General features: G+C 41.2%; 1 protein-coding gene across 3 annotated transcripts in view; it reads right to left on the minus strand.

Annotated features, from left to right (window-relative positions):
• nfat5b (nuclear factor of activated T cells 5b) overlaps nt 1-25,281 on the minus strand; it is a 253,303-nt gene that overhangs the window by 17,154 nt on the left and 210,868 nt on the right. For all 3 annotated transcript variants that reach the window (XM_048546462.1, XM_059651737.1, XM_048546463.1), the window contains 4 exons: nt 24,415-24,486; nt 14,229-14,368; nt 10,224-12,735; nt 4,308-4,576 (listed from right to left, as the gene is read on the minus strand). In XM_048546462.1, coding sequence (XP_048402419.1) covers nt 4,308-4,576; nt 10,224-12,735; nt 14,229-14,368; nt 24,415-24,486 — 2,993 coding nt within the window. The remainder of the gene's footprint in view (nt 1-4,307; nt 4,577-10,223; nt 12,736-14,228; nt 14,369-24,414; nt 24,487-25,281) is intronic.

Consider the following 25,281-nt stretch of genomic DNA (forward strand, 5'->3'; position numbering starts at 1 on the left):
TGGAAGCAATGGGAATCAGTCTCTCCACTGGTTGGAGTTATACCTGGTATATAGTGAGGTGTTTCTGTTTGTTGGAGGTCAGTCTCATTTCCAGGGCATCTATATAAGACATCCTCAGGGTAGTGGCCTAGGTCCAATCATCTTCGGCTACTTTGCCAATGACCTTTCCTCCATCAAAAAGTCATAAGGGGATGTTCAGATCCATTCATGACTCCTCAGGTACTGAAGCAGTCCATAGCCAAATGCAGCAAGAGCCAGAAAATAGGGTTGAAAAAGCAGCAAGTAATATTAATGTCACACAAATATCAGGCAATGATTGTCTCTAACTGGAGACAATGTAATTATCACTCCTTAATGTGAGCAGGCAAAGATTTAGCATAATGTAGGAAAACATCCTGTGTAGAATGCCATGGAAAAAAAAAGACAGACCTGTGTATCTTTGTACATTAATCATAGGTGATCAGTGTACAGGTACAGCAGCTAATCAAAATAACACACAGAATGTTGGTCTTTATTGCAAGGAGGATGGAGTATAAAAGTAAGGAAGTCTTGCTTCTATAATATAGGTCAACAGTGAGACTAAACCCGGAGTACTGCGTGCGGCTTTGGGTCACCTTAAAGTGGGACATACTTGCATTGAAGACAATTCAGATAAGTGATGCTTGAAAATAAGTGTTTCTTATGAGGAAACTTGATAAGTGAGCTTATACTCACTGGAGTTCAATAAACACAAAGGTGATCTTAATAAAACACAAGATTCTGTGGGGACTTGACAGGATAGATGTTCAGGGGATACGAATACAACACTGTTTCGGTCTTAACTAACTTTTCTTTTCAATTCTGGATGCTGATAGAAAGAATGCATCAGCATTGCAAAGGGTGCAAAACAATTTATGGAAATGGTTCCACAGACAAGAGACGTCTGGGTTGCTCTTCATAGAGAGATGATTGAGAGGAAATTTAATAGAGGTGAACAAATTCATCAGTAGAAAAGTATTGGAATCGAGAAGGAAGTAATAGCAGAACATTTGAAAAATCATAACCTAATCAAGCAGAGTCATCATGGCTTCATGAAAGGGAATTTGAGTAATTTATGAGAAAGTCTCAAACAAAGAGGATAGTGTGAACCAGCAGCTGTGTTGTATGTCTGCTATTACTTATTTAATAATTGATTGCAGCACTTTTCCAACAATAGATCTTAGACTAATTGGCCAACAGTTGATCACTTTTTGCCTCCCTCCCTTTCTCAATATGGTGTCATATTAGCAGTTTTCCAATCCTCCTGAAATACTCTGGAATCAAAGGATTTTTGGAAAATTACAATGAAATGCATCCACTATCTCCAGAGCAACTTCTTTTTGGATCCTAGGATGCAGGCCAGCATGGCCAGGGGTCTTGTCTGCCTTTAGTCCCATCAGTTTGTCTAATATTATTCTCTTGTGATGTTGAAAGCACTTAATTCAACAACCCTCCCCCTTATTAAGGATAAATGGGATGTTCTAAGTATCTTCCATCATGACTAATGCAAAATATCTGTTTAACTCCTCTGCCATTTTCTTGTTCCCCATGATTTATTTTCTCAAGGGCCTATTTAGTTTGACCTCTCTCTTCCTTTTTATATATTTAAAAGAAGCTCTTATCATTTTATATTCCTCACCAGTTTGCACTCAGTTTATTTCTCTCTCTTTATTATGTTTTTAGTCCTCAGTTGTTGGATCCTGAATTTGTCCCAGTGTTCATGGTTACCACCAATTAGCAGTGAAGCACTTTGCAATGTCTTGATAACACTAAAGAGGTTATAAAACATAAACAGAAATTACACTCCCGGGACCTGATGAGGTGTACCCTAGAATTCTGTGGGAAGCTAGTGATGTGATTGCTGGGCCCATTGTTGAGATACTTGTATCATTGTTAGCTACAGGTGAGGTGCCAGAAGACTGGAGGATGGCTGGTGTGGTGCCACTATTTAAGAAAGATGGTAAGAAAAAAAACGGGGATCTATAGACCGGTAAGACTGACAATCAGTCGTCGGCAAGCTGTTGGAGGGAATCCAGAGGGACAGAATTTACATGTATTTGGAAATAAGTTTTTTTGAAGAAGTAACAAAGAGGATTGATGAGGGCAGAACAGTGGACATAATCTATATGAACTTCAGTAAAGCATTCGGCAGGGTTCCTCATGGTAGACCGGTTAGCAAGGTTAGATCACGTGAAATACAGGAAGACCTATCCATCTGGATACAGAACTGGCTCAAAGAAAAAAGACAGAGAGTGATGATGAAAGGTTGCTTTTGAGACTGGAGGCCTGCAACCAGCAGTGTGCCACAAAGGTTCAGTGCTGGGTCTACTACTTTTTGTCATTTATATGAATAATTTGGAATGTGAACATAGGAGATACGGGTAGTAAGTTTGCAAATGACACCAAAATTGGAGGTGTAGTGGACAGCAAAGAAGGTTACATCAGAGTACAATGCAATCTTGATCAGATGGGACAATGGGCTGAGGAGTGGCAGGTGGAGTTTATTTTAGATAAATGTGATGGGCTGCTCAAAAGACATATCAGGTATAACTTATACACTTAATGGTAAGGTCTTGGGGTATGTTGCCGAACAAACGGACTTTGGAATGCAGGTTCTTAGTTCCTTGAAAGTGGAGTCGCACATAGATAGGATAGTGAAGAAGGCATTGGTATGCTTGCCTTTATTAGTCAGTACATTGAGTATAGGAGTTAAGAGGTCATGTTGTGGCTGTACAGGATATTGTCGGCCACTTTTGGAATACTGTGTGCAATTCTGGTCCCCCTGCTGTAGGAAGAATATTGTGAAACCTGAAAGGGTTCAGAGAAGATCAACAAGGATATTGTCAGGTTTGGAGGGTTTGAGCTATAAGGAGAGGCTGAATAGTGTGGGGCTATTTCCCCTGGAGTGTTGGAGGCTGAGGGATGACCTTAGAGCTTTATAAGATCATGAGGGACACGGACAGGGTAAACAGACAAGCTCTTTTCCCTCACAAACTACAGGGCATAGGTTTAAGGTGACAGGCAAAAGATTTAAAAAGGATCCTAAAGGGCAATTTTTCATGCAGAGGGTGGAGAATATATGGAATGCACCAGAGAAAGAGGAGGAGGCTGGTACAGTTAATGTTTAAAAGGCATCTGGATTGGTATATGAATAGGAATGGTTTAGAGGGATATGGGCCAAATGCTGGCAAATAGAACTAGATTTATCTAGGATATCTGGTTGACGTGGACAAGTTGGACCGAGGGTTCGGTTTCTGTGCGTAAATCTTTATGACTCTATGATGTTTTTTAAAAAAGATGCATCAGGCTTGACAGACGGAACAGCCTATTCCTGTTCCCATTGCCATTATTTACTAAACCTGAATCAAAATTAGGAATAGGGATATGTTTTGTATATGGTTGCATTTGCTCAATTTTATCAGTGGGAAGAACATGAAATAAATGTGAAGTTTTAAAAAATTCCTCATCTTTCCTAATTATTGTTAGTGGTATTATTATTCAAAACTTGGAAGTGATCTTTCCGCCATTCAAAACCAGCCAAAATCTCAACAGAGAGAGCCCGTGAGTGCAAAGCAGAGAGGGAGAGCTTTAGAGTGCGATTACTAGCAAAAGAGAAAGCAAGTGACATTGAGCAAGACAAAAAAGTACGTGAAAATGCATATGTATGAATTCTTGACTATTTCCAGGCTACCTTGAAAGGAATACAAGTTCTGTTGGTCTTTTAGAAGTTAAATGATGGACAAGGATGCAGACAAGATGGAGATTTCTACATCAGGAGCTCCTATTTCTGACTCTTGAAGGGGTTTTTGAGTGGCTAGTACATTAACTTGAGGTCTAGACTCTTAATTAGGGTTAATTTTTTTTGAGGAAATATGCAGGTTGCCCCATTATTCGACAAATTCAAAGGCATCTATAGGGGCAGTGCAGGTTAACCCTATCCAATCACATTCCCCAAAGAAGCCAAATTAAAGTATGACAAACAAAGTTGTAGAATGCGGTGGGTTAGCGGCGGGTTAGCGGCATTTGGAACCACTGGTTCACAAGTTAAGTAAGTAGCATTTGCAAATCCTAGATATGCAGTTGGGATTTATCCTACGTACATTTTTGTGTTCCATATTTTTGCATGGTACATTCATGATCAGAACAAAAGGAGCTGGACAAATGATATAGTCTGCATTCACACGAATACTGTTGAAAGTTAAGACCTCTGCCTAAATCTGGCATCAATATTATTTATTCATCACAGTGGGAGAAAAATGCCTTTAATACAGTACCCAAAGTCATCCTACCTATGGATTAAAAGATCGGCTGATGTTGCTTCCTTGGTTCTGTAAAGTTACAAGGATGTCATCAATTTTTTCCATGTTCTCTTCTGTAGTGATGGTTGATGACAGTTGCCTTGTGTCAGTCATCTGCTGGGGGAGAAGTGTAGAAACAGCTTGTCCCTCAGTCTGTGCCTGTCCTGGCTGGCTCATCACAAGCAGTTGATCAGATAATGTTGTTGGTCCAGTAGGACATGGCTGGGATACATCTGTTATATTCATTAACTGTCCACAATCTGTGGAAATAAGATTTTGTGTATATTTCTGTGATTATACATGGTTATGTTATATTCCTTATTTGAAGTTCAAGACATTTTTATTCTCCACACCCCTCCCCTGCCATCTTTTCCTGCCCCTCCTCTTATTAAGAAGCTGTTACATCTCTTTTTCCAGTTCCGATAAAAAGTTTGACTTGAAACATAAACTCTGTTTCCCTCACTCTGGATGCTGCCTGAACTGTTGACTGTTTCCAGCATTTTCTATTTTCCATGTTGAAAATAAACAATGGATGCAGGTAGAATATTTCTCTGCACACAAGAAAAGAATGCTAATTTGTCAGAATATGAATTGGCGTTTCAGAAACTGTTAACTGTCTATCTTATTTAGCTGAATACATGCAGGTGGGTCAGATAAACTGATTAGTCAGGGCATTACACTGGACAATATTGCAGGATTGACAGTCTCCATAATTCTTCCCCTACCAAAAAAATGCAATATATGGTCACATTCTTTTTGCTTAAGAAGAAAAGGGTCCAGTGTAGAAACACAGTTCATGCTACCAGAACATGCAAACATAAACCGAAAATTTCAAATTAGTTTCCTGTGTTATTCTGAACATTGTCTACACTACTTAATAAATGTTGTCCATGACCAGAATTATGGACTAGTTCTAGTGTTTCATTACTAGTGTAGAGACAGCCTTAGTTCAGTAGCAACTAAAAGCACCAGTCAATCCCTTCGACTGTCCACAATGGACAGAGTCCTGATTATGCTCAATTAGGTCATGCTTACAAAGCACAGAACAACACTTATGATATAAGATGTGATTCTCCTGTTCATGAGCATTTAATAAATAACCGTGTTGAAAATGACACAAAAACTAATTTAAGATTATCAGTTGCATTTTCCGTGAGATTCATTTACACTGCTAGAAACTACATATATTCACACATGGATTCTTTACCTCACTGGGAAAAGGAATATCAACATATCTTACTCATGAGGAAAGGGATGTGGAAATTGCTGTTTCCACACTCTCCATGGCAATGCCATGGCTAATGAGAATCCACCTCCCTGGTCGGAATTTAAGCCTGCGTTTGCTGACACTGATGCATGCAAGCTATGTGCTGCCGTGAATCCCACACCTGCAGATTTCAGGGAATGCAGCTGAAGTTGGGTGCGAGATTTGGAAGACCCAGGAAGAGGGAGGGGTAGGGAGATATTGGGATCCAGGAGAGAACGGTGAGGTTGAGGTGTGACAACACCAACGGCCCAAGAGCTGGAGGAAAAACAGAAGACAGACATCTTTGGCTGCTGGGCTCCTCTTCCCTTCTCACTCCTTTCCCACCATCCCCATTCCGTGCGCAGCATCCCTCTCTGCATCAAATTGTGGATGTTTCCCGGTGCATGCGCAGTAATACAACTGCCTGTGATATCACATGTAAAGTGGATGTGATGATGTCCATGCTTAGAACTATGTGTTCCAAATGAGTATGCATGTGCAGTTACCCAGAGTTGGTGATGTCAAAAATCACTTCTGGAGTTAAATCAGCTATGACTGATAGTTAATATCTACATCACCACACCAACCAACCAACCAACCAACCAACCAGCATCTGCATCTAATACTGTATAAACTGTTCCTCCCTTAATAGGTTTGGTTTCTTGCAACATAATCCTGGTGAATACAAGGTGAAAAGCTTTGCCTTCTTGTCTCATTTTAGTAAAGCTTGAACTTCCAAGAGTACTACAGGCAAGGGTCTAGATTGTTTGTAGATATTGCAGAGAATTGTGCAAGTTGTCAGGTGATGAGAAGCAAGTGTAAGACAAAACCAAAGGAACTTTCAAATCAAGATAATAAAATGTGAGGCTGGATGAACACAGCAGGCCAAGCAGCATCTCAGCAGCACAAAAGCTGACGTTTCGGGCCTAGACCCTTCATCAGAGAGGGGGATTGGGAGAGGGAACTGGAATAAATAGGGAGAGAGGGGGAGGCGGACCGAAGATGGAGAGTAAAGAAGATAGGTGGAGAGAGTATAGTTGGGGAGGTAGGGAGGGGATAGGTCAGTCCAGGGAAGACGGACAGGTCAAGGAGGTGGGATGAGGTTAGTAGGTAGATGGGGGTGCGGCTTGGGGTGGGAGGAAGGGATGGGTGAGAGGAAGAACCGGTTAGGGAGGCAGAGACAGGTTGGACTGGTTTTGGGATGCAGTGGGTGGGGGGGGAAGAGCTGGGCTGGTTGTGTGGTGCAGTGGGGGGAGGGGACAAACTGGGCTGGTTTAGGGATGCAGTAAGGGAAGGGGAGATTTTGAAACTGGTGAAGTCCACATTGATACCATTAGGCTGCAGGGTTCCCAGGCGGAATATGAGTTGCTGTTCCTGCAACCTTCGGGTGGCATCATTGTGGCAGTGCAGGAGGCCCATGATGGACATGTCATCTAGAGAATGGGAGGGGGAGTGGACTTTCCCCCCACAGTGATCGAGAACGCCCTTGACCGCGTCTCCCGTATTTCCCGCAACACATCCCTCACACCCCGCCCCCGCCACAACCGCCCTAAGAGGATCCCCCTCGTTCTCACACACCACCCTACCAACCTCCGGATACAACACATCATCCTCCGACACTTTCGCCATTTACAATCCGACCCCACCACCCAAGACATTTTTCCATCCCCATCCCTGTCTGCTTTCTGGAGAGACCACTCTCTCCGTGACTCCCTTGTTCGCTCCACACTGCCTCCAACCCCACCACACCTGGCACCTTCCCCTGCAACCGCAGGAAATGCTACACTTGCCCCCACACCTCTTCCCTCACCCCTATCCCAGGCCCCAAGATGACATTCCACATTAAGCAGAGGTTCACCTGCACATCTGCCAATTTGGTATACTGCATCCACTGTACCCGGTGTGGCTTCCTCTACATTGGGGAAACCAAGCGGAGGCTTGGAGACCGCTTTGCAGAACACCTCCGCTCAGTTCGCAACAAACAACTGCACCTCCCAGTCGCAAACCATTTCCACTGCACCACACAACCAGCCCAGCTCTTCCCCCCCACCCACTGCATCCCAAAACCAACCTGTCTCTGCCTCCCTAACCGGTTCTTCCTCTCACCCTTCCCTTCCTCCCACCCCAAGCCGCACCCCCATCTACCTCCTTGACCTGTCCGTCTTCCCTGGACTGACCTATCCCCTCCCTACCTCCCCACCTATACTCTCTCCACCTATCTTCTTTACTCTCCATCTTCGGTCCGCCTTCCCCTCTCTCCCTATTTATTCCAGTTCCCTCTCCCCATCCCCCTCTCTGATGAAGGGTCTAGGCCCGAAACGTCAGCTTTTGTGCTCCTGAGATGCTGCTTGGCCTGCTGTGTTCATCCAGCCTCACATTTTATTATCTTGGAATTCTCCAGCATCTGCAGTTCCCATTATCTCTGAACTTTGAAATCAATCTGTTCTCCCTATTTAAGAATAAAGTTATTATTTTGGATAAATTATTTTGACAAAATTGTCAAGGAAGAATTTACAGTAATCCAGTCTGTATTTAGCCTTTATTAAGAAAACATTTTAATTAATGCTCGAATCCTTTGCAAACTTTTCAAGTTTGAAGAGGTTACCAAACTAGTTGGATGATTGCTTTCTTTCTCTACCAATAATTGAGACACTAAAACTGACTACACCTTTAATACAATTTGTTGGGTGACAAGGGATCATGGATAAATTTAACTTTTTCACAGGTGTCAAAGCTATGTGAAAAACACACGCACCATTCTATATCCCTTATTGTAAATTTCAGTTTACCAGGCAGTCCTTTGCACTTTGACTTCAAGTCAAATAGTAATAAATGATCTCAATTGAAATAACATGCCCTTACTAATGTTTGTGCACTATTCCATAGTCTATTTTATCCAATGATTACTCAACTGGTTGCTTTAGTAATTTTATGCACAGAATGGGAATTTTGACATTCATTTGGTATTGCATTTTGTAAATTTCTTTTCCTAGGAATATTACTTTATCTTGTGCAACCCCATACATTTATTTGTACAGTTTGTTAAACTTTGGAATACAAAGATGTGAAAATGAAACAAAACAGATCTTGTAAAAAAAAATGGACTGTTCACTTTAAAAATTCAACAGATGTTAAGGATTCTGTTTATTGAAAAAAAAATCACTGACCCAAAACATCAGTTTTATTCACCAATGATCAGTATTTCCCACTGTCATTCACAAATGATCCATTCTTCGCAGACATAACCATAATTTTCACAATACTACTACTGGAAAAAAAAACTAAAAGTAGGAAAAAGAAAATCAATGAAATGCAGTACTGGTCAATCAGCCGAGTGATAAAATAGTTTTACCTCATATGTGAGCTTCTGTGGGATTTGTTCTCAGTCTAACTTGAGTTTTAATTGCAACTAAACAGTAAATAAAATATGAAGTATGAGTTCCTGGCCCTGCACCCAAATCTGTAGATTGTAGGGACAATTAAGTTTGGAGCATATCAAATTATGTTTTTTCATTGTTTCAGATTACACAGGAAATGCTTGTTTGAATAAATATGCAGCCAGGTCATCGCCTGTAATGTCAAAATAGAACTGATAATGAAGAAATTCTTACATCTTTTAAAGAGGATAGGGAAAATCAGAGGTTAGGTAGTATTTTGTACTTCTGTCCTCCCTTCACCCCCACCCTCTGACCCCGTGCAGGCCCTGAATCATGGAGCTTTGTAACTGAGGGCAATACATAAACTAGCATCTATCATTCAAGTCCCTCTTGGCCCTTTTAGTGAATGTTGTACAAGTGTGAATAACAGTGTAAAGTTAGGTACTGATTTTTTCCAAGAGCAGGGGATTTAACTCTGCCTATATTGCACAATACCATCACAAAGTATTACAAGAACATAACATGACACATGATTTGAACCTTCACTTCTCCACCTAACAACTTTTTTTTATTATTAGGGTAATATGGAATACAAAAAATATTTGTTTAGTGACCTCATCCATGTACTTGATGTGCAAATCCTTTGGTCCCCAACTGGCTACTACACTTCTTTTTCCTACTCTTAATTCATATAGCTAAGGGAATATTTTGGATTGCCTTTATGTCAAGAAGAAATATTGTATTTAAATAGCACTTTCTTCAACAACCAGACTCTCAAAGCACTTTATAGCTAGTGAAATATTTTTGAGGTGTGGCCACAGAACTGGTATAGAAAACATGGCAGTTAATTTGCACACAGCAAATTTTCTTATCAATATGACAGTCACCACATGGTTTGTTTTGTCACGTTGATTAATAGATAAAAATACTGGCCAGGGCACCAGGATAACTCACCTGCTCTTTTTTTAAAAGAGTGCCATGGGAATTTCTTTACATCCATCCAAATAGGTAAACAGGACTTTAATGTGGGAGCTAAAAGATGGCACTTCCAACAGCTTAGTACTCCTTAGTACTACAAAGGAGTGTCTGCTTTGATTTTTGTGCTCATGTCCTGGATTTGAATCCGGAAACTTGAGATTCACAGGTGAGGGTTCACAAAATATTAGAATGCAATGAAATTAACAAGGATTTAGGACAAAAAAATACAATGTTTAAATTTTTAATTTGGTGGGCAAATATCAACTTTGTTGACAGAGTGAAATTTAATTCTTAGATTACACTTACCATTTTGAATTCCAAACAAGTACAAGCCAGTAGGTTGCTGAGCAGGTGCAGGTGTACTTTGAAGCTGGTTCATAGTTCCTTGTGAGCGAAAAAGTGTACTTTGTTGTTGACTTGGTACAGATGTGTTGGTCTGAAGGACAGACATATTATTTTGTGGATTAAAAATAGTGGACTGTTGCATCTCTTGTTGATTTATATCATTCTGTAATGCAGACATTGAAGTCTGGGAAATGAACAGTGTGACTTGCTGACTTTGGGCATCTCCTGAACTCTGGACTAACTGCATTTGAGGTTGGCCATGAAAAACTGATGGTTGTTGTTCATCCGTCTGAGCTGTTCCACTGTTTTGAAGTGTTGAAACTGTGGTCTGATTTTGGAACTGAATGGATGATTGTTGTTCTTGATTAACAGCCACCATATTAGGTTGAGTATGAAAGAGAGTTTGGTTTTGCTGCTCCTGGGGAGCCAAATTTGTACTCATTGGAGGCATGGTACTCTGAGAATTGAAAAGGACATTCTGTTGTTGCTCCCGGGATGTCATGCTGCTATTTAATGGAGAAATGGCATTTTGAGAGCTAAAAAGAACATTCTGAGATTGATCTTGAGGTGAAGTGCTGTTGTGCAGAGTAGCTATTGAATGTTGGGTCTGAAACATTGATGTCTGCTGATTTTGAGAAGAAGTGTTAGCCTGGGGAGAGGGCATTGTGACCTGATGTTGAAAAAGACTCTGTTGTTGGTGTTGCTGCTCTTGAGGAATCATGGTACTCTGAATCTGAGACATGTGTGTCTGGGTCTGAAAGACATTCACGGATTGCTGCTCAGAATCTCCTGAACTCTGGAGTGCTTGGATTGAGCTTTGGGGTGAATAGAAGTTTATCGGTTGCTTTTCTTGTGAAATGTTGCTATCTTGAAGTGAAGGCAAAGAGTTTGGAGAAAGAAAGAGTGCACTTTGTTGCTGGTCTTGGCCAATTGAAGAACTTTGAAGAACTGCCATTGAATTTTGAGGATGGAACAATGTTGACTGTACTTGATCCTGGGAAGCAGCATTGTTCTGATGTTGTAGCACAGTACTAGGGCAATGATAAAGTCCAGACTGTGATTCTTGTGAATGGCCTGTACCTTGAACTTGATTTAGAGAATTTTGTGGATGAAACAATTCAGATGATGGATGTGATTGCTGCAGGAAGTTTCCAGGTTGCATTGAAATCATTTCCCCACCCTGTTGAAAAATCCCAGATGGCTGTGAAGAGCCACCAGTTTTTAGATGCATCATACCATCTGTATTAGAAAACAAAGTTACTTGAGGCTGGTTATCTCCACTCTGCTGCATCTGTACAATAGACTCAAACATATTGGTTTGTCTCTGGTTCGACTGCACAGAGGTCTCTTCCACAGTAACCATGGTGTTAGAGCACTGAAAGACACTTGGGGAAGAAGTTGGTTGCTGAGGATTTCCTTTGTTTTCTTTCCCTGCAACAGTTGTAGCAGGTGAAAACATTGCACTGTGGGATATTTGATGCTGGTTTTCCTCACTGGACTGCAAACTAGACATAGCATGAGTGGGCTGCTGAAAAATATCACCTTGCTGGAGGGTTCCATTTAAAGAACCCTGGGCACTCATTACTTTAGAGGATTGGTACATGTCTGACTGGAGTTGTCCTGTTCCAGGGCATATGTTCTGTTGCATTTCCATCAAAATGCCTGTCGAGGATTCTAGTACTTGTTGATTGGACAATGAGTTCTCAGGTCCAGACAGAACATTATCTGATCTAGGAAGCGATGTGTTGTCAGAACTTGAAAATAAACCTTGCGTGAGAGAGCTCTGCATAGAATTTACCTGGTGGAATAAATCTGCATTCATCTGGTCTTGTACCTGTTCCACAGGTTGTTGCATTGTCTCAGATGGACTAGATCCAGTAAATAAAACAGAAGTTAATTGCTGCTGACTTGCCTCCAGAGCTTGTTGAACAATACTAACATTGTCACTTCTGCCACTGTTACCATTTGTTTGGAAGTTTCTTTGTTGCATCGAGTGCAAAGCATTCTGCAACTGAGATACATTGCCACTTGGTTGAAATAAGTTTGGTGAATGCTCTTGCAGGGCCTGCGTCTGTGTCGTTGATGGTTGCTGTTGCTGTTTCTGTTGTAGCGCAGAGTCGGGCATTGGGGATAAGGATATCTTTGCTGCATCAGACTGCAAAACTTCTCTTGTTTGTACCTCCCTTGAGTCTAGCAATATGTGAGCATTGTGAAATTGGGTTGTTTGTTGAAGCAAGCCTTCATTATTCTGGACTTGGCTGGAACATTTAGATGCTGGAAAAGCACATGGCTGAGAAATGTCTTGTTTTTGTACAGTTGTCAAAGCTTCTGTATTTGAAAACATACTCGATTGAATTTGCTGGCACTGTTCACTATCCCCCCCTTGATGAGCTACAGATACAGAAAATGGCGCATTTGCTTTGACGTTAGAAGAAATTTCCAAAGGTGGCTGTCCTGCTCCCATATCTTGACTCTGAACAAAAACAAAAATCATGAAACTCACTCAAAGCAATATTTTTCTAATCAACCAACTCAGATGATTTCACACACCTCTGGAACAGGTTGGACTTAAATCCAGGCCTCCTGGTCCACAGATACATCTATTAATTGTTTTAAAATTTAAAAGATCTTCGTATTTTACATCGCTGCGCAGTTAAACCTGTTTGATAGTTTAGAACACACTGCAACTGATAGTAATTGTCTAATGTCAGATGGAAAATGTGTAGATGCATAACTAGATGTCAACATTAACACACTGACAGATCAGGATATAAATAGAAACAGAGACTCAGAAAACATGAGCAAGTACAAGCTATTCAGCCCTTCGAGCCTGCTCAACCATTTAACATGATAATGGCTGATCATCAACTTGGTACCTGTTCCTGTTTTCTCCCCATACCCTTTAAGTTTTAAGATGAAGAATCATACCTAAATCCTTCTTGAAAATATTAAATATTTTTGCTCCAACTGCTTCTGTGGCAGAGAATTCCACAGCCTCACCACATTGAAGAAATTTATCTTCATCTCAGCCCTAAACGGTCAACACTATATCTTTAGACCGTGACCGCTGGTTCTAGACTCCCCAGTTATTGGAAACGTCCTTCTTGTGTTTATTGCCTAATCATGATAGAAACTCAAAATTCTATGAGATGTCCCTTCACGCTTCTAAACTCCAGTGCGTTTAGTCCTAATTAATCCAGTCTTTCTTTATACATCAGTTCCACAATCCCAGGGAATCAGTCTGGTAAACCTTTTTGCAATCCCTCCACAGCAAAATATCCTCTCTCAGTTGAGGAGACTAAAACTGAACACAATACTCCAGGTGTAGTCTCACTAAGCCCTAGCATAATTACAGCAAAATATCCCTGTACTTTAATCCGATACTTATGAAGGCCAACATACCATTTGCCTTCTGGATGACGTGGATGTTTACTTTCAGCAACCAGTGTACACACAGGCTTTTGTGCACCTTTCGCTTTCCCAATACATCACCATTCAGATAATAATTTGGCTTCCCATTTTTGCGATCAAACTGGGTAACCCCATATTTACATTATACTTCTGCTGCCATGCAGCCACCTACTCATTCAACTTGTCCAAATGACATTAGAGCATCTCTGCATCTTCTAACCAGCATCTGCAAACTTGGAGGTATTTCATTTACTTCCCTCATCTAAACTATATTCAACTCATAATCAACTTTCCCAAAATCTGAGGCAAATGTTGATAGCTCTCCGTAAATCAAAAGTTTAATTATAAGATCACAACAATGTTACTGAAATGTATTAAGTAAGACTAAACATGAGAAGCCGAAACTGTGAAGTATCATGATTCAATGTGCTACTAATCAAGGAAAAAAGGACTAAAGATATGCTTCCAAAACAAAGCAAAGCATTCTACACAAAGACTTTTCTCTACTCATTTAAAAACTGCGTTGCCACCCATGGGTGAATATAAAAATCATACTTCAAAAGCTGCAGATGGTGTCTGATCCATTGGAGTCGTTGCCTCTTTCTTAATCACAACTGATGGCAGTATGGGTGATAACAAAGTAGTAGGGAGATCCACTTCTTCCAAGGAACAGCCTGCGACTTTCATTCCCGAAGCTATGAAGAAGTTTTTTTTAAAAAAAAGTCATACTTAATCCATACCTAAGAAACCAATTTTTGTCAGTTATACTGATAGTATTGATTACATTGCCTTGACTAACATTTAAGGTATAAACGAGTACATTCAATGCATTTGTTAAGATATTCTACCCACTAAACTTAGTGGTTTTTCTGCGGAACAAAAGCAAACTCTTTCTTACTGTTGCCACCTTATTTTCAGATTAATTCTTGCCCAGAATTGCACAGTAATCATAATGTCAATACATAACAATTTTGATCACAAAATTTCAAATTGAACAATAGTTTTCATTTATGTGGTGTCTTTTACTTAGAAGAAATGCAGAGTGTAGCTAAAATGACAAACCATGAGCAGGTTGAGAGGCCAGTAACAGGCTGAAGGAACTGAATAAATTTCTTAAAGTAGGATCAGAATGGTAGAATGGTGTGCCACGTATCGTGAAGCAGAGGCGGAAGAGAGGCACTGCCACACATTATGGAGTAGAGGGAGAAGGGAAGCACAGGACAGGACAAAATGGAGTATGGTGATCAGATAGGCTGATACTGTGGTGATCTTCATGATGGCCTTGCTTTGCTAACTGCCCCCCTTGGTTTCTTGAAGCCGCTGCCTCCACAGATTCTTCAGAGCTTCTTAAAAGCCCTTTTTCATACTCTGATGGATTGACTTCTCCAATTGCATCTTTATTTCTTTTGTGCTCCTGAGCTCTTGAGACATTCCTCTGATGAATTTGTGGGTTTAAACTTCTTCCTCCCCAGACCTTTACTGTTCACTGGCACTACTCCATCATCCTCTCTTGGAACATGAAATTCACTCTTTAATTCTACTAATACCTGAAATCACTATTTATATTTACTGCACTCCTGGATCAGCTTCTGCAGGCTCAACATAAGCCTTCAGAGATTGTTTTGACTACAACACCCAGCAGTGGGTACACAGAAACTCTGCTCCTTGAACAGCATGAGGATCACCTGTACTCCCTTCAAAATGTCTTTGAACTTGGATAAAGTGTCAAGATGCTCCATCCCATTATTGCTCATCTCCTAAATAAGCATAAATTGTAAGAGAAAGAATTGTTTGTCAGGATTTGGAATGTTGTGTACAGTTCTGGTCTCACTTGGAATATTGCATGCAGTTCTGGTCACCCCATTACAGGAAGGATGTGGAAGCATTGGAAAAGGTGCAGAGGAGATTTACCAGGATGTTGCCTGGTCTGGAGCGAAGGTCTTATGAGGAAAGGCTGAGGGACTTGGGTCTGTTCTCATTGAAGAGGAGGAGGCCAAGAGGGGATTTAATAGAGACATACAAGATGATCAGAGGATTAGATAGGGTGGACAGTGAGTCTTTTTCCTAGGATGATGATGTTGGCTTGTACGAGGGGGCATAGCTGCAAATTGAGGGGTGATAGATTTAAGTCAGAGGCAGATTCTTTACTCAGAATGCCTGCCAATGTAGTTAACTCAGCCACACTAGGGGTATTTAAACAGTCCTTGGATAAGCATATGGATGATGAAGGGATAGTGTAGGGGGTGAGCTCAGATTAGTTCACAGGTCGGTGCAACATCAAGGGCTGAAGGGCCTGTTCTGCGCTGTATTGTCCTATGTTCTATGAATATCCCCCTTCCCAAGATGTAAACAAGGGGAGTGCAAATATCAGAATATGACAAAAGTTGTCACACTCAAGAAAACACCACCAGGAAGAAGCAAATCACGGGAACAGAAAAACAAAACTGCTCGATTGTGCAGACTAGATTGTGTTTGATAAAGGCAGTGAAGCCAAATAAAAATAATAGTTATAGGAACTATAAGAACAAGTGATCAAAATAAATGAAGGATCTGAATCAAATACATCTGGGTTCTTGACACCTCCAGCTTCTAAATCAAATAAACAGCTTGGTCTGAATTTCATACTTGGACTCAGAAAAACTTGCAGCACCTTTAGCGAATCTATTACAAAATAGTAACAGTACTGGCATTCATTCAACAAGATAGAAAATGTGCTGTCCACAAAAAGCAGGACAATCAAAATCAAATAATTATTGACCCATCAACCTCAATCATCATCACGTGAGGCAAGGTATTACTGACAGTGCTATCAAGTAGCACTCAGCTCACCAATAAGCTACTCACAGAAGCTCAGTTTCAGACATCATTCAAACACCATTACAAAGATGGAAAAGAAAGCTAAACTCCAGACGTATGCAGAGGGTGACTGCCCTTGACATCAAGACAGCATTTGACTGAATATCAAGGAGCTGTAACAAATGTGAAGTCAGTAAGAATCTAGGAAAAATTTACCACTACTTGAAATTATGTCTTCCACAAAATTTGTTGGAGGCTAATCATCCCAAGACCAGGACATAGACACAAAGTTCTTCAGGTAACATCCTATGCCAATGATTTTCAGGTGTTTCATCAGTGACATTCTTCTATCATAAGGTCAGGGGCAAGCATACTGACGATTATGGCAACTACTCAATATTGAATGTATGTTAAGACCTGGACAATATATCACTCTTGACTGCTAAGTGACAAGTAACATTCAATTGCCTAGTAATAACTACCCTCAAGGACTGAATCATCTCCCAATTATATTCAATAGCATTACCAGCCCTGTCATCAATATCTTGGGGGTTCCTAATAACTTAACTGAATCATCTATCTAGATACTATGGCTACAAGAAGAAAACAATGGCCTGCAAAAGATGGCTTTGGATTGGGGGAAGGCAAATTTTATGACTATAAAGCTGGATCTCGCCATAGTAGACTGGAAACAACTCCGTGCAGATCAATCCGCAGGGGGACAATGAGGGTACATTTAAAAAGGAGCTGTGGTGACTATAGGTCTAACATGTACTCTTCAGAGGGAAATGTAGGAGCAATAATTTCAGAGGACCCTGGATGTTTAGGACAAAAACTCGACTGGATAAAGAGGAGGAGTAGGACTTTTAGCGAGTCCAAAGGGTGCATTTCAGCTGCAGCCCTAGGGAAATAGACAATAGACAATAGACAATGACAGGTGCAGGAGTAGGCCATTCAGCCCTTCGAGCCAGCACCACTACTCATTATGATCATGGCTGATCATCCACAATCAGTATCCTGTTCCTGACTTATCCCCATAACCCTTGATTCCGATATCTTTCAGAGCTCTATCCAGAGACTTAGCCTCCACTGCCTTCTGGGGCAGAGCATTCCATATATCCACCACTCTCTGGGTGAAGAAGTTTTTCCTCAAATCTGTTCTAAATGGCCTACCCCTTATTTTTGAACTGTGTCCTCTGGTTCTGGACTCACCTATCAGTGGAAACATGCTTCCTGTCTCCAGAGTGTCCAATCCCTGAATAATCTGAAACATCTCAATCAGATCCCCTATCATCCTTCTAAACCCAAGTGTAGACAAGCCCAGTCACTCCAATCTTTCAACATGTGACAGTCCCGCCATTCTAGGAATTGACCTCTTGAACCTATGCTGCACTCCCTCAATAGCAAGAATGTCCTTCCTCAAATTTGGAGACCAAAACTACACACAATACTCCAGGTGCAGTCTCACCAGGGCCCTGTACAGCTGCAGAAGGATCTCTTTGCTCCTATACTCAATTCCTCTTGTTATGAAGGCCAGCATGCCATTAGCTTTCTTCACTGCCTGCTGTACCTGCGTGCTTGCTTTCATTGACTGATGTGTACAAGAACACAGAGATCTTGTACTTCCTCTTTACCTAACTTGACTCCATTTAGATAGTAATCTGCCTTCCTTTTCTTGCCAAAGTAGATAACCACATTTATCCACATTAAACTGCATCTGCCATGCATCCATCCGCTCACCTAGCCTGTCCGAGTCACCCTGTATTCTCATAACATGTTCCCCACATTTCACACTGCCACCCAGCTTTGTGTCATCAGCAAATTTGCTAATATTACTTTTAATGCCTTCATCTATATCATTAATGTATATTGTAAATAGCTGCGATCCCAGCACCAAACCTTGTGGTACCCCACTGGTCACTGCCTGGCATTCTGAAAGGGACGCGTTTAACACAACTCCTTGCCTCCTGTCAGCCAGCCACTTTTCAATCCAACTCAGTATTTTGCCCCCAATACCATGTGCCTCATTTTGTTCACCAATCTCCTATGCGGGACTTTATCAATGGCTTTCTGAAAGTCCAGGTATACTACATCTACTGGTTCTCCCTTGTCCATCTTCGTAGTTACATCCTCAAAAAATTCCAGAAGATCAGTCAAGCACGATGTCCCCTTCATAAATCCATGCTGACTCTGACCTATCCTGTTACTGCTATCCAAATGAGTCGTAATTTCATCTTTTATAATTGACTCCAGCATTTTCCCACCACTGACGTCAGGCTAACTGGTCTATAATTTCCTGTTTTCTCTCTCCCTCCTTTCTTGAAAAGTGGGACAACATTAGCCATCCTCCAATCTGCAGGAACTGATCCTGAATCTATAGAACACTGGAAAATGATTATCAATGTGTCCACGATTTCTAGAGCCACCTCCCTAAGTACCCTGGGATGCAGACCCTCAGGTCCCGGGGACTTACCAGCCTTCAGACCTAACAGTCTATCCAACATCATTTCCTGCCTAATACAAATTCCCTTCGGTTCATCCATTACCCTAGGTCCTTCAGCCACTATCACATCTGGGAGATTGCTTGTGTCTTCCCTAGTGAAGACAGATCCAAAGTACCTATTCAACTCTTCTGCCATTTCCTTGTTTCCCCCATAATAAGTTCGCCCATTTCTGTCTTCAAGGACCCAATTCTAGTCTTAACCATTTTTTTTTCTTTTCACATACCTAAAAAGCTTTTACTATCCTCCTTTATACTTTTGGCCAGTTTTCCTTCGTACCTCATTTTTTCTCTGTGTATTGCCTTTTTAGTTATCTTCTGTTGCCCTTTAAAAGCTTCCCAGTTCCTCCGGCTTCCCGCTCATCTTTGCTATGTTACACTTCTCTTATCTTTATACAGTCCTATCTTTATACAGTCCTTAACTTCTCTCGTCAGCCATGGCCGCCCCTGCCTCCCTTAGGATCTTTCTTCCTCTTTGGAATGAACTGATCCTGCACCTTCTGCATTATATCCAGAAATACCTGCCATTGTTGTTCCACTGCCATCCCTGCTAGGGTATTGAACCACTGAACTTTGGCCAGCCCCTCCTTCATATCTCCACAGTTCCCTTTGTTCAACTGCAATACTGACACTTCCGATTCTCCCTTCTCCCTCTCAAACTGCAGATTAAAATTTGTCATAGTATGGTCACTACCTCCTTTACTTTGATGTCCCTGATCAAATCCGGTTCATTACACAACACCAGATCCAGAATTGCCTCCTCCCTAGTAGGCTCCAGTACAAGCTGTTCTAAGAATCCATCTCGGAGGCACTCCACAAACTCCCTTTCTTGGGGTCCAGTACCATCCTGATTCTCCCAGTCTACCCACATGTTGAAATCTCCCATAACGACTGTAGTAATACCTTTGCGACAGGCCAATTTCAACTCGTGATTCAACTTACACCCTACATCCTGACTACTGTTTGGGGGTCTGTAGATAACTCCCATTAGGGTCTTTTACGCTTAGAATTTCTCAGCTCTATCCACACTGACTCCACATCTCCTGATTCTACGTACCCCCTCGCAAGGGGCTGAATATCGTTCCTCACCAACAGGGCTACCCCACCCCCTCTGCCCATCAGTCTGTCCTTTCGAAAGCACGTATATCCTTGAATATTCATTTCCCAGGCCCTGTCCACTTGAAGCCACATCTCAGTTATCCCCACGACATCGAACTTGCCAATTTCCAACTGAGCCTCAAGCTCATCCACCTCATTTCTTAGGAAATACAGGAAGTGCAGGAAGGAACTTAAGAAAGCAATTAGAAGAGCAAAAAGGGTGCATGAAAAAGTACCTGCAAACAGGATTAGGGAGAATCAAAAGCTATTTTAATTGCAAGAAGTTAATAAGAAGAGTAGGGGCCAAGGAGGCACCCTGTGCATGAAGTGCAGTATATTGGAAGGGTGTTGAATGAACACTTCTCTTCGGACTTCACTCTGGTAAAGGATAATCTAAGTATGGAATTCAGGAAAGGGACTGTCAGGAACTTGCACAGTTCAAACCGTAGGAAATGAGGAGGTATCGGAGCCTCTGCTGGGCTTAAAAAAAAGTCAAATTCCCTGGCCCGACTGAATTGCAGCCCAGGCTACTGTGAGAGGCGAAGCAGGAAATTGCAGGATCTCTGACAAATTTTTCAATCCTCTCTGGCCATGGGGAAAGTGTGCCTGAAGACTGGAGGATGGCTAATGTGGTTACACATTTTAAGAGGAGTGGTAGAGATGAACTAGGAAATTACAGGCCGGTGAATCTCACATCACAGATTAATACTCACTTGCAAAGGGTTAATTAGGGACAGTCAGCATGGCTTCATCGGAGGGAGGTCATGCCTAATAAAATGTGTTGGAAGTTTCTGAAAATGTGATCAGGTGTGGGGATGACAGAAATTCAGTTGATGTAGTTTATATGGATTTTAGCAAAGCTTTTGACAAGGTTCCAGATGAGAGACTGAGAAGGTTAAAGTACATGGAACTGAAGGAAACTTGGTGAGATGGATCATAAATTGGCGTAGTAATAAGATAAAAATAGTAGTAGTAGAAAGCTGTTTGACTGACTGGAGTCCAGCATCCAGCAATATACCACAAGGATCAGAACACAAAGAATATAGATGAAACGAAGAGGGAACGTTCAGCAAATTTGCAGATGGCACCAAGATTGGTAGCATGGTTAATAGCAAAGAAGATTGTAGGTTGTAGGTTACAGGAAGATATAGATGGTTGGTCAGATGGGTAGATGGTATTTAACCCTGACAAGTGTGAGGTGGTACACTTTGGAAGAAAAACAAAACAAGATGAGGGAGTATTTAATGAGTGACTGGACAATGGGTAGTTTAGAGAAACAGAGCTATCTTGGAGTAATTATTCACAGATCCCTGAAGTTGGCAAAGCGCATGAACTGGATAGTTAAGGCAGCATATGGGACACCTGCTCTCATCAGTCATGGCATCGAGTATAACAGCAAGGAGTTAATGTTGGAGTTTTACACAACTTTGTTCAGGCCACAGTTGGAGTACTGTATGCCGTTCTGGTCAGCTCACAACAGGAAAGATGTGATAACACTAGAGGGGATACAGAGGAGGTGCACCAGGATGTTGCCTGGGATGAAGACATTGAGGTATAAGGAGAGAACAAGTAGGCTTGGACTGTTTTCTTTACAGCAGCAAAGACTGAGGAGGGACATGATTAAGGTGTAGAAAATTATGGGGCGTATGGATAAGGTTATTAAGAAAGCATATGGTGTTTTGGCTTTCATTAACAGGGGGATCAAGTTTAAGAGCCGCGAGGTTATGCTGCAGCACTACAAAACCCTGGTGAGACCACACTTGGAATACTGTGTCCAGGTCTGTTCGCCCTATTGTAGGAAAGGGGTGGAGGCTTTGGAGAGGGTGCAAAGGAGGTTTACCAGGATGCTGCCTGGACTGGAGGGCTTGTCTTACGAGGAGAGGTTGACGGAGCTCGGACTTTTCTCTCTGGAGAGAAGGAGGAAGAGAGGTGACCTGATCGAGGTGTACAAGGTAATGAGAGGCATGGATAGAGTCGATAGCCAGATACTCTTCCCCAGGGCAGGACTGACTGCCACAAGGGGTCATAGTTTTAAGGTGTTAGGAGGAAGGTGTAGAGGAGTCGTCAGAGGGAGGTTCTTCACCCAGAGAGTTGTGAGCGCATGGAATAGTTTGCCAGTGGTAGTCGTGGAGCGGAGTCATTAGTGACATTTTAAGCGACTGCTGGACATGCACATGGACAACAATGAATTGAGGGGAATGTAGGTTAGGTTATTTTGTTTTGTTGTTGGATTAGGATTATTCCACGGCACAACATCATGGGCCAAGGGGCCTGTACTGTACTTTTCTATGTTCTATGTATGGACAAGGTGAATGAGGGCAGCTGTTCCCTTTAGTTGGGGAGTCGGTCACAAGAGAGCATAGTTTTAGGGTAAGGGGTAGAAGATTTAGAGGTGATTTGGTTAAGGAAAAACCTTTTCACTCATGAGGTGGTGGGAATTTGGATGCACTGCCTGGGAAGGTAATGAATACTGAAACCTCACAACATTTAAAATATTTGGATGAGTATGTCAAGGATACTGGGACAAGTGCAGGAAATTGGTATCAATGGGATATCAATTGGTATATGAATGGGAATTCAGAGGAATTCTAAGGTAAGTAACTTCCCTCAATTTCTCAAAGCTGATATATCATTTACAAGGCTCAAGGCATGAATGTATTAGAAAACTGTCTGCTTGCTTGGTCAAGTACAGTTCCAATAATATCCAAGAAGCAAGACACCATACAAGATAATGCCTTTTTGATTCGTACCTCATGCATAACTAGGAACTTTCACTCCCTCCAGTACCATTACAAACAGTCAGCACTGTATACAGCTGCGAGCTGCAGTGCATGAACTAATCAATGCTCTTTCAAAAAGTAACATCAAAATCTGCAATCTCTGACACCTAGAAGAAGGGTGGCAGACTTATGGGAACATAAGCCAATCCAAGTTTCCAACCAAGGCACACTCCATCCTGACTTGGAACTACATCAACCTTCCTTCACTAATGCTGGAAACCTTTAACAGTACTGATGTGCACGCACAAGAGAAGTTGCAGCAATTCAACAAGATGGCTCACCACCATCCTCTCAGGGAAAATTAGAGATGGTGGGCCTGCATTCCAAAGTTAAATAAAGTAAAATACACAGCCTCATTATAATATTTAAAATGCTAACCTCTCTGGACAAGGAGATATGCTAGAGCCCAAAAACTGGAGTAAAGGGCCCCAGGCGGGGAAGACACTGTGTTTCGGCAAAGGGACTTGAGCCAAGCTAAGGTGTACAAAACTACAAGGATATAGACAGGAAGAAATTATTCCCCTTAGTAAAGAGTCAATAACCAGGGGTCACAGTTTTAAGGTAAGGGCAGGTAGGCTGGAGAGAATTTGATGGGGTAACTTACTGGCTGAAAAGGGTGCTAAGGGCAGGAACCCCTACAATATTTAAGAGCTATTTACATGAACACTTAAAATGCCATAACATATAAGGCTATGGGATAACTGCTGGAAAATGGAATCAGAGTAGACACGTGCTTGATGAGTGGTCTGGGCATAATGGACCTCTTTCCATGCTGTAAAAACTCCATAACTCCATTATATTGTTTGGAATTACCAACCCTCCTAGGATTTCAGACATGTTATTCTCTTTCTTTGCAGAGATGTTCTATAGCAAATATTTAAGTAATTTTTCATAAAGATACAGCTAGATAAGTAACTAAAACTTAAGATATAGCTCATCTGAATAACCACTTGTGTGGAACACTAAGCAGATCAGAACTATTTATTTAAAACTTCAAAATAGTTCATCATGGTAGTGGACTTTAATTTAATGTCATATGCAGTGACAGAATGATTTATATCAAAACTAAAACTTTAACATTTCATATGCGTGGCAAGCTATGAAGAATATATTATCAAGTTGGCACTTGGGTACAATCAGAGAACTTGATCAGTGCGCTATATATGAAATGATCATACATGCAGTGGAAATGTTTAACAGCACTCAATCTTAGATTAAAAACTTGGCCAGCGTTTTAAATATTAAACAGATTCTGGCCAACGGATATACATTTTTAAAAAAGTCTCTGCACACTTCACGTTCACAGAGGTGTACTGCTAAAGTAGAAAACCCATAGATTTACCACTGAAAATGCAGGGTAACAGAGCTCCTCAAAATAATCACTACTGTATAACAGTAACATGTGTACATTTTTACTTCTCAAAAGATTACTTCCTCATAGCAGAATTCCTCACTCTCGTGTTGCCGAATTTGATAACTCAGTTAAGATCAATAATTTGTCATGCCTGCAAAACCACAGCCTCAATAGTACATCTTTTCTTAAATGTGTTATGAAGTACTATTTTACCTTTCATTGTTTCTTCAAAAGAACATGGAGGGACAGGAATTTCTTTCTTCACATTTACGTCTGAGGAACTTGCTGAAACACAAATAGAATACATACTGAATTTTTTCAACACTCAATATTTTGTCCAGTATTCCTTTTGCTAAACATTATAACTATTCACCTTTATACATTGCACATTTATTTCTCTATGAAGACAGCACAAACAAGAATCAAATTACTATATAATACTGAAATCATTTAACCAGATATTTGTATTCAGATGAAGCATTTAAAATATTAAAATAATATTTTCCCAGGTCGTAGATTGTACTTAATACCAAAGAAGTCCATGCTCTTCTACTTTGTGGCTTGATCACAGTCAAACAACCTCACAGGGCACGTATAAATACAATATTCCCTTTAACAAGCAAATAATAAGATCAGTTTCTGAATTTCCTGATTTAGGATTTATTTACCAATAGTTTTGGTTTAGCTCAGGAGGCTGGCCAGCTGGTTTGCAAAGCAGAGTCATGCAAGCAAGCGAGCAACTCTACAACTTCATCCACCACCCAAGCTACAAATCTTCTCAAAAGCTACTTCAATTTTCACTAAAAATCGTTGTGGTGGGTCCATCAGCAGGATCATGTTATTCTGGAGTAGACTGAGGATGGAGACAAATTCGTGAGCGTTGCCAAATTTAAGGGTGATACTCCATAAATGTTCAAAATCAGAACAAAGGCATGTGAGAAGTCAAAAAAAAAGGCCATTTGTAGCCAACAGTGATTCCCATGTTTTTGGGACAAATTCCTTGGCCATGGGGCAGCTGAGGAGCATTCTTGCAATGATCTTCCCTTTAGCAAAAGAAGATATCCCCCAGTTGGACTTGTC

This window comes from Stegostoma tigrinum, chromosome 16 (assembly GCF_030684315.1).
Source record: "Stegostoma tigrinum isolate sSteTig4 chromosome 16, sSteTig4.hap1, whole genome shotgun sequence".
NCBI classification, from domain to species: domain Eukaryota; kingdom Metazoa; phylum Chordata; class Chondrichthyes; order Orectolobiformes; family Stegostomatidae; genus Stegostoma; species Stegostoma tigrinum.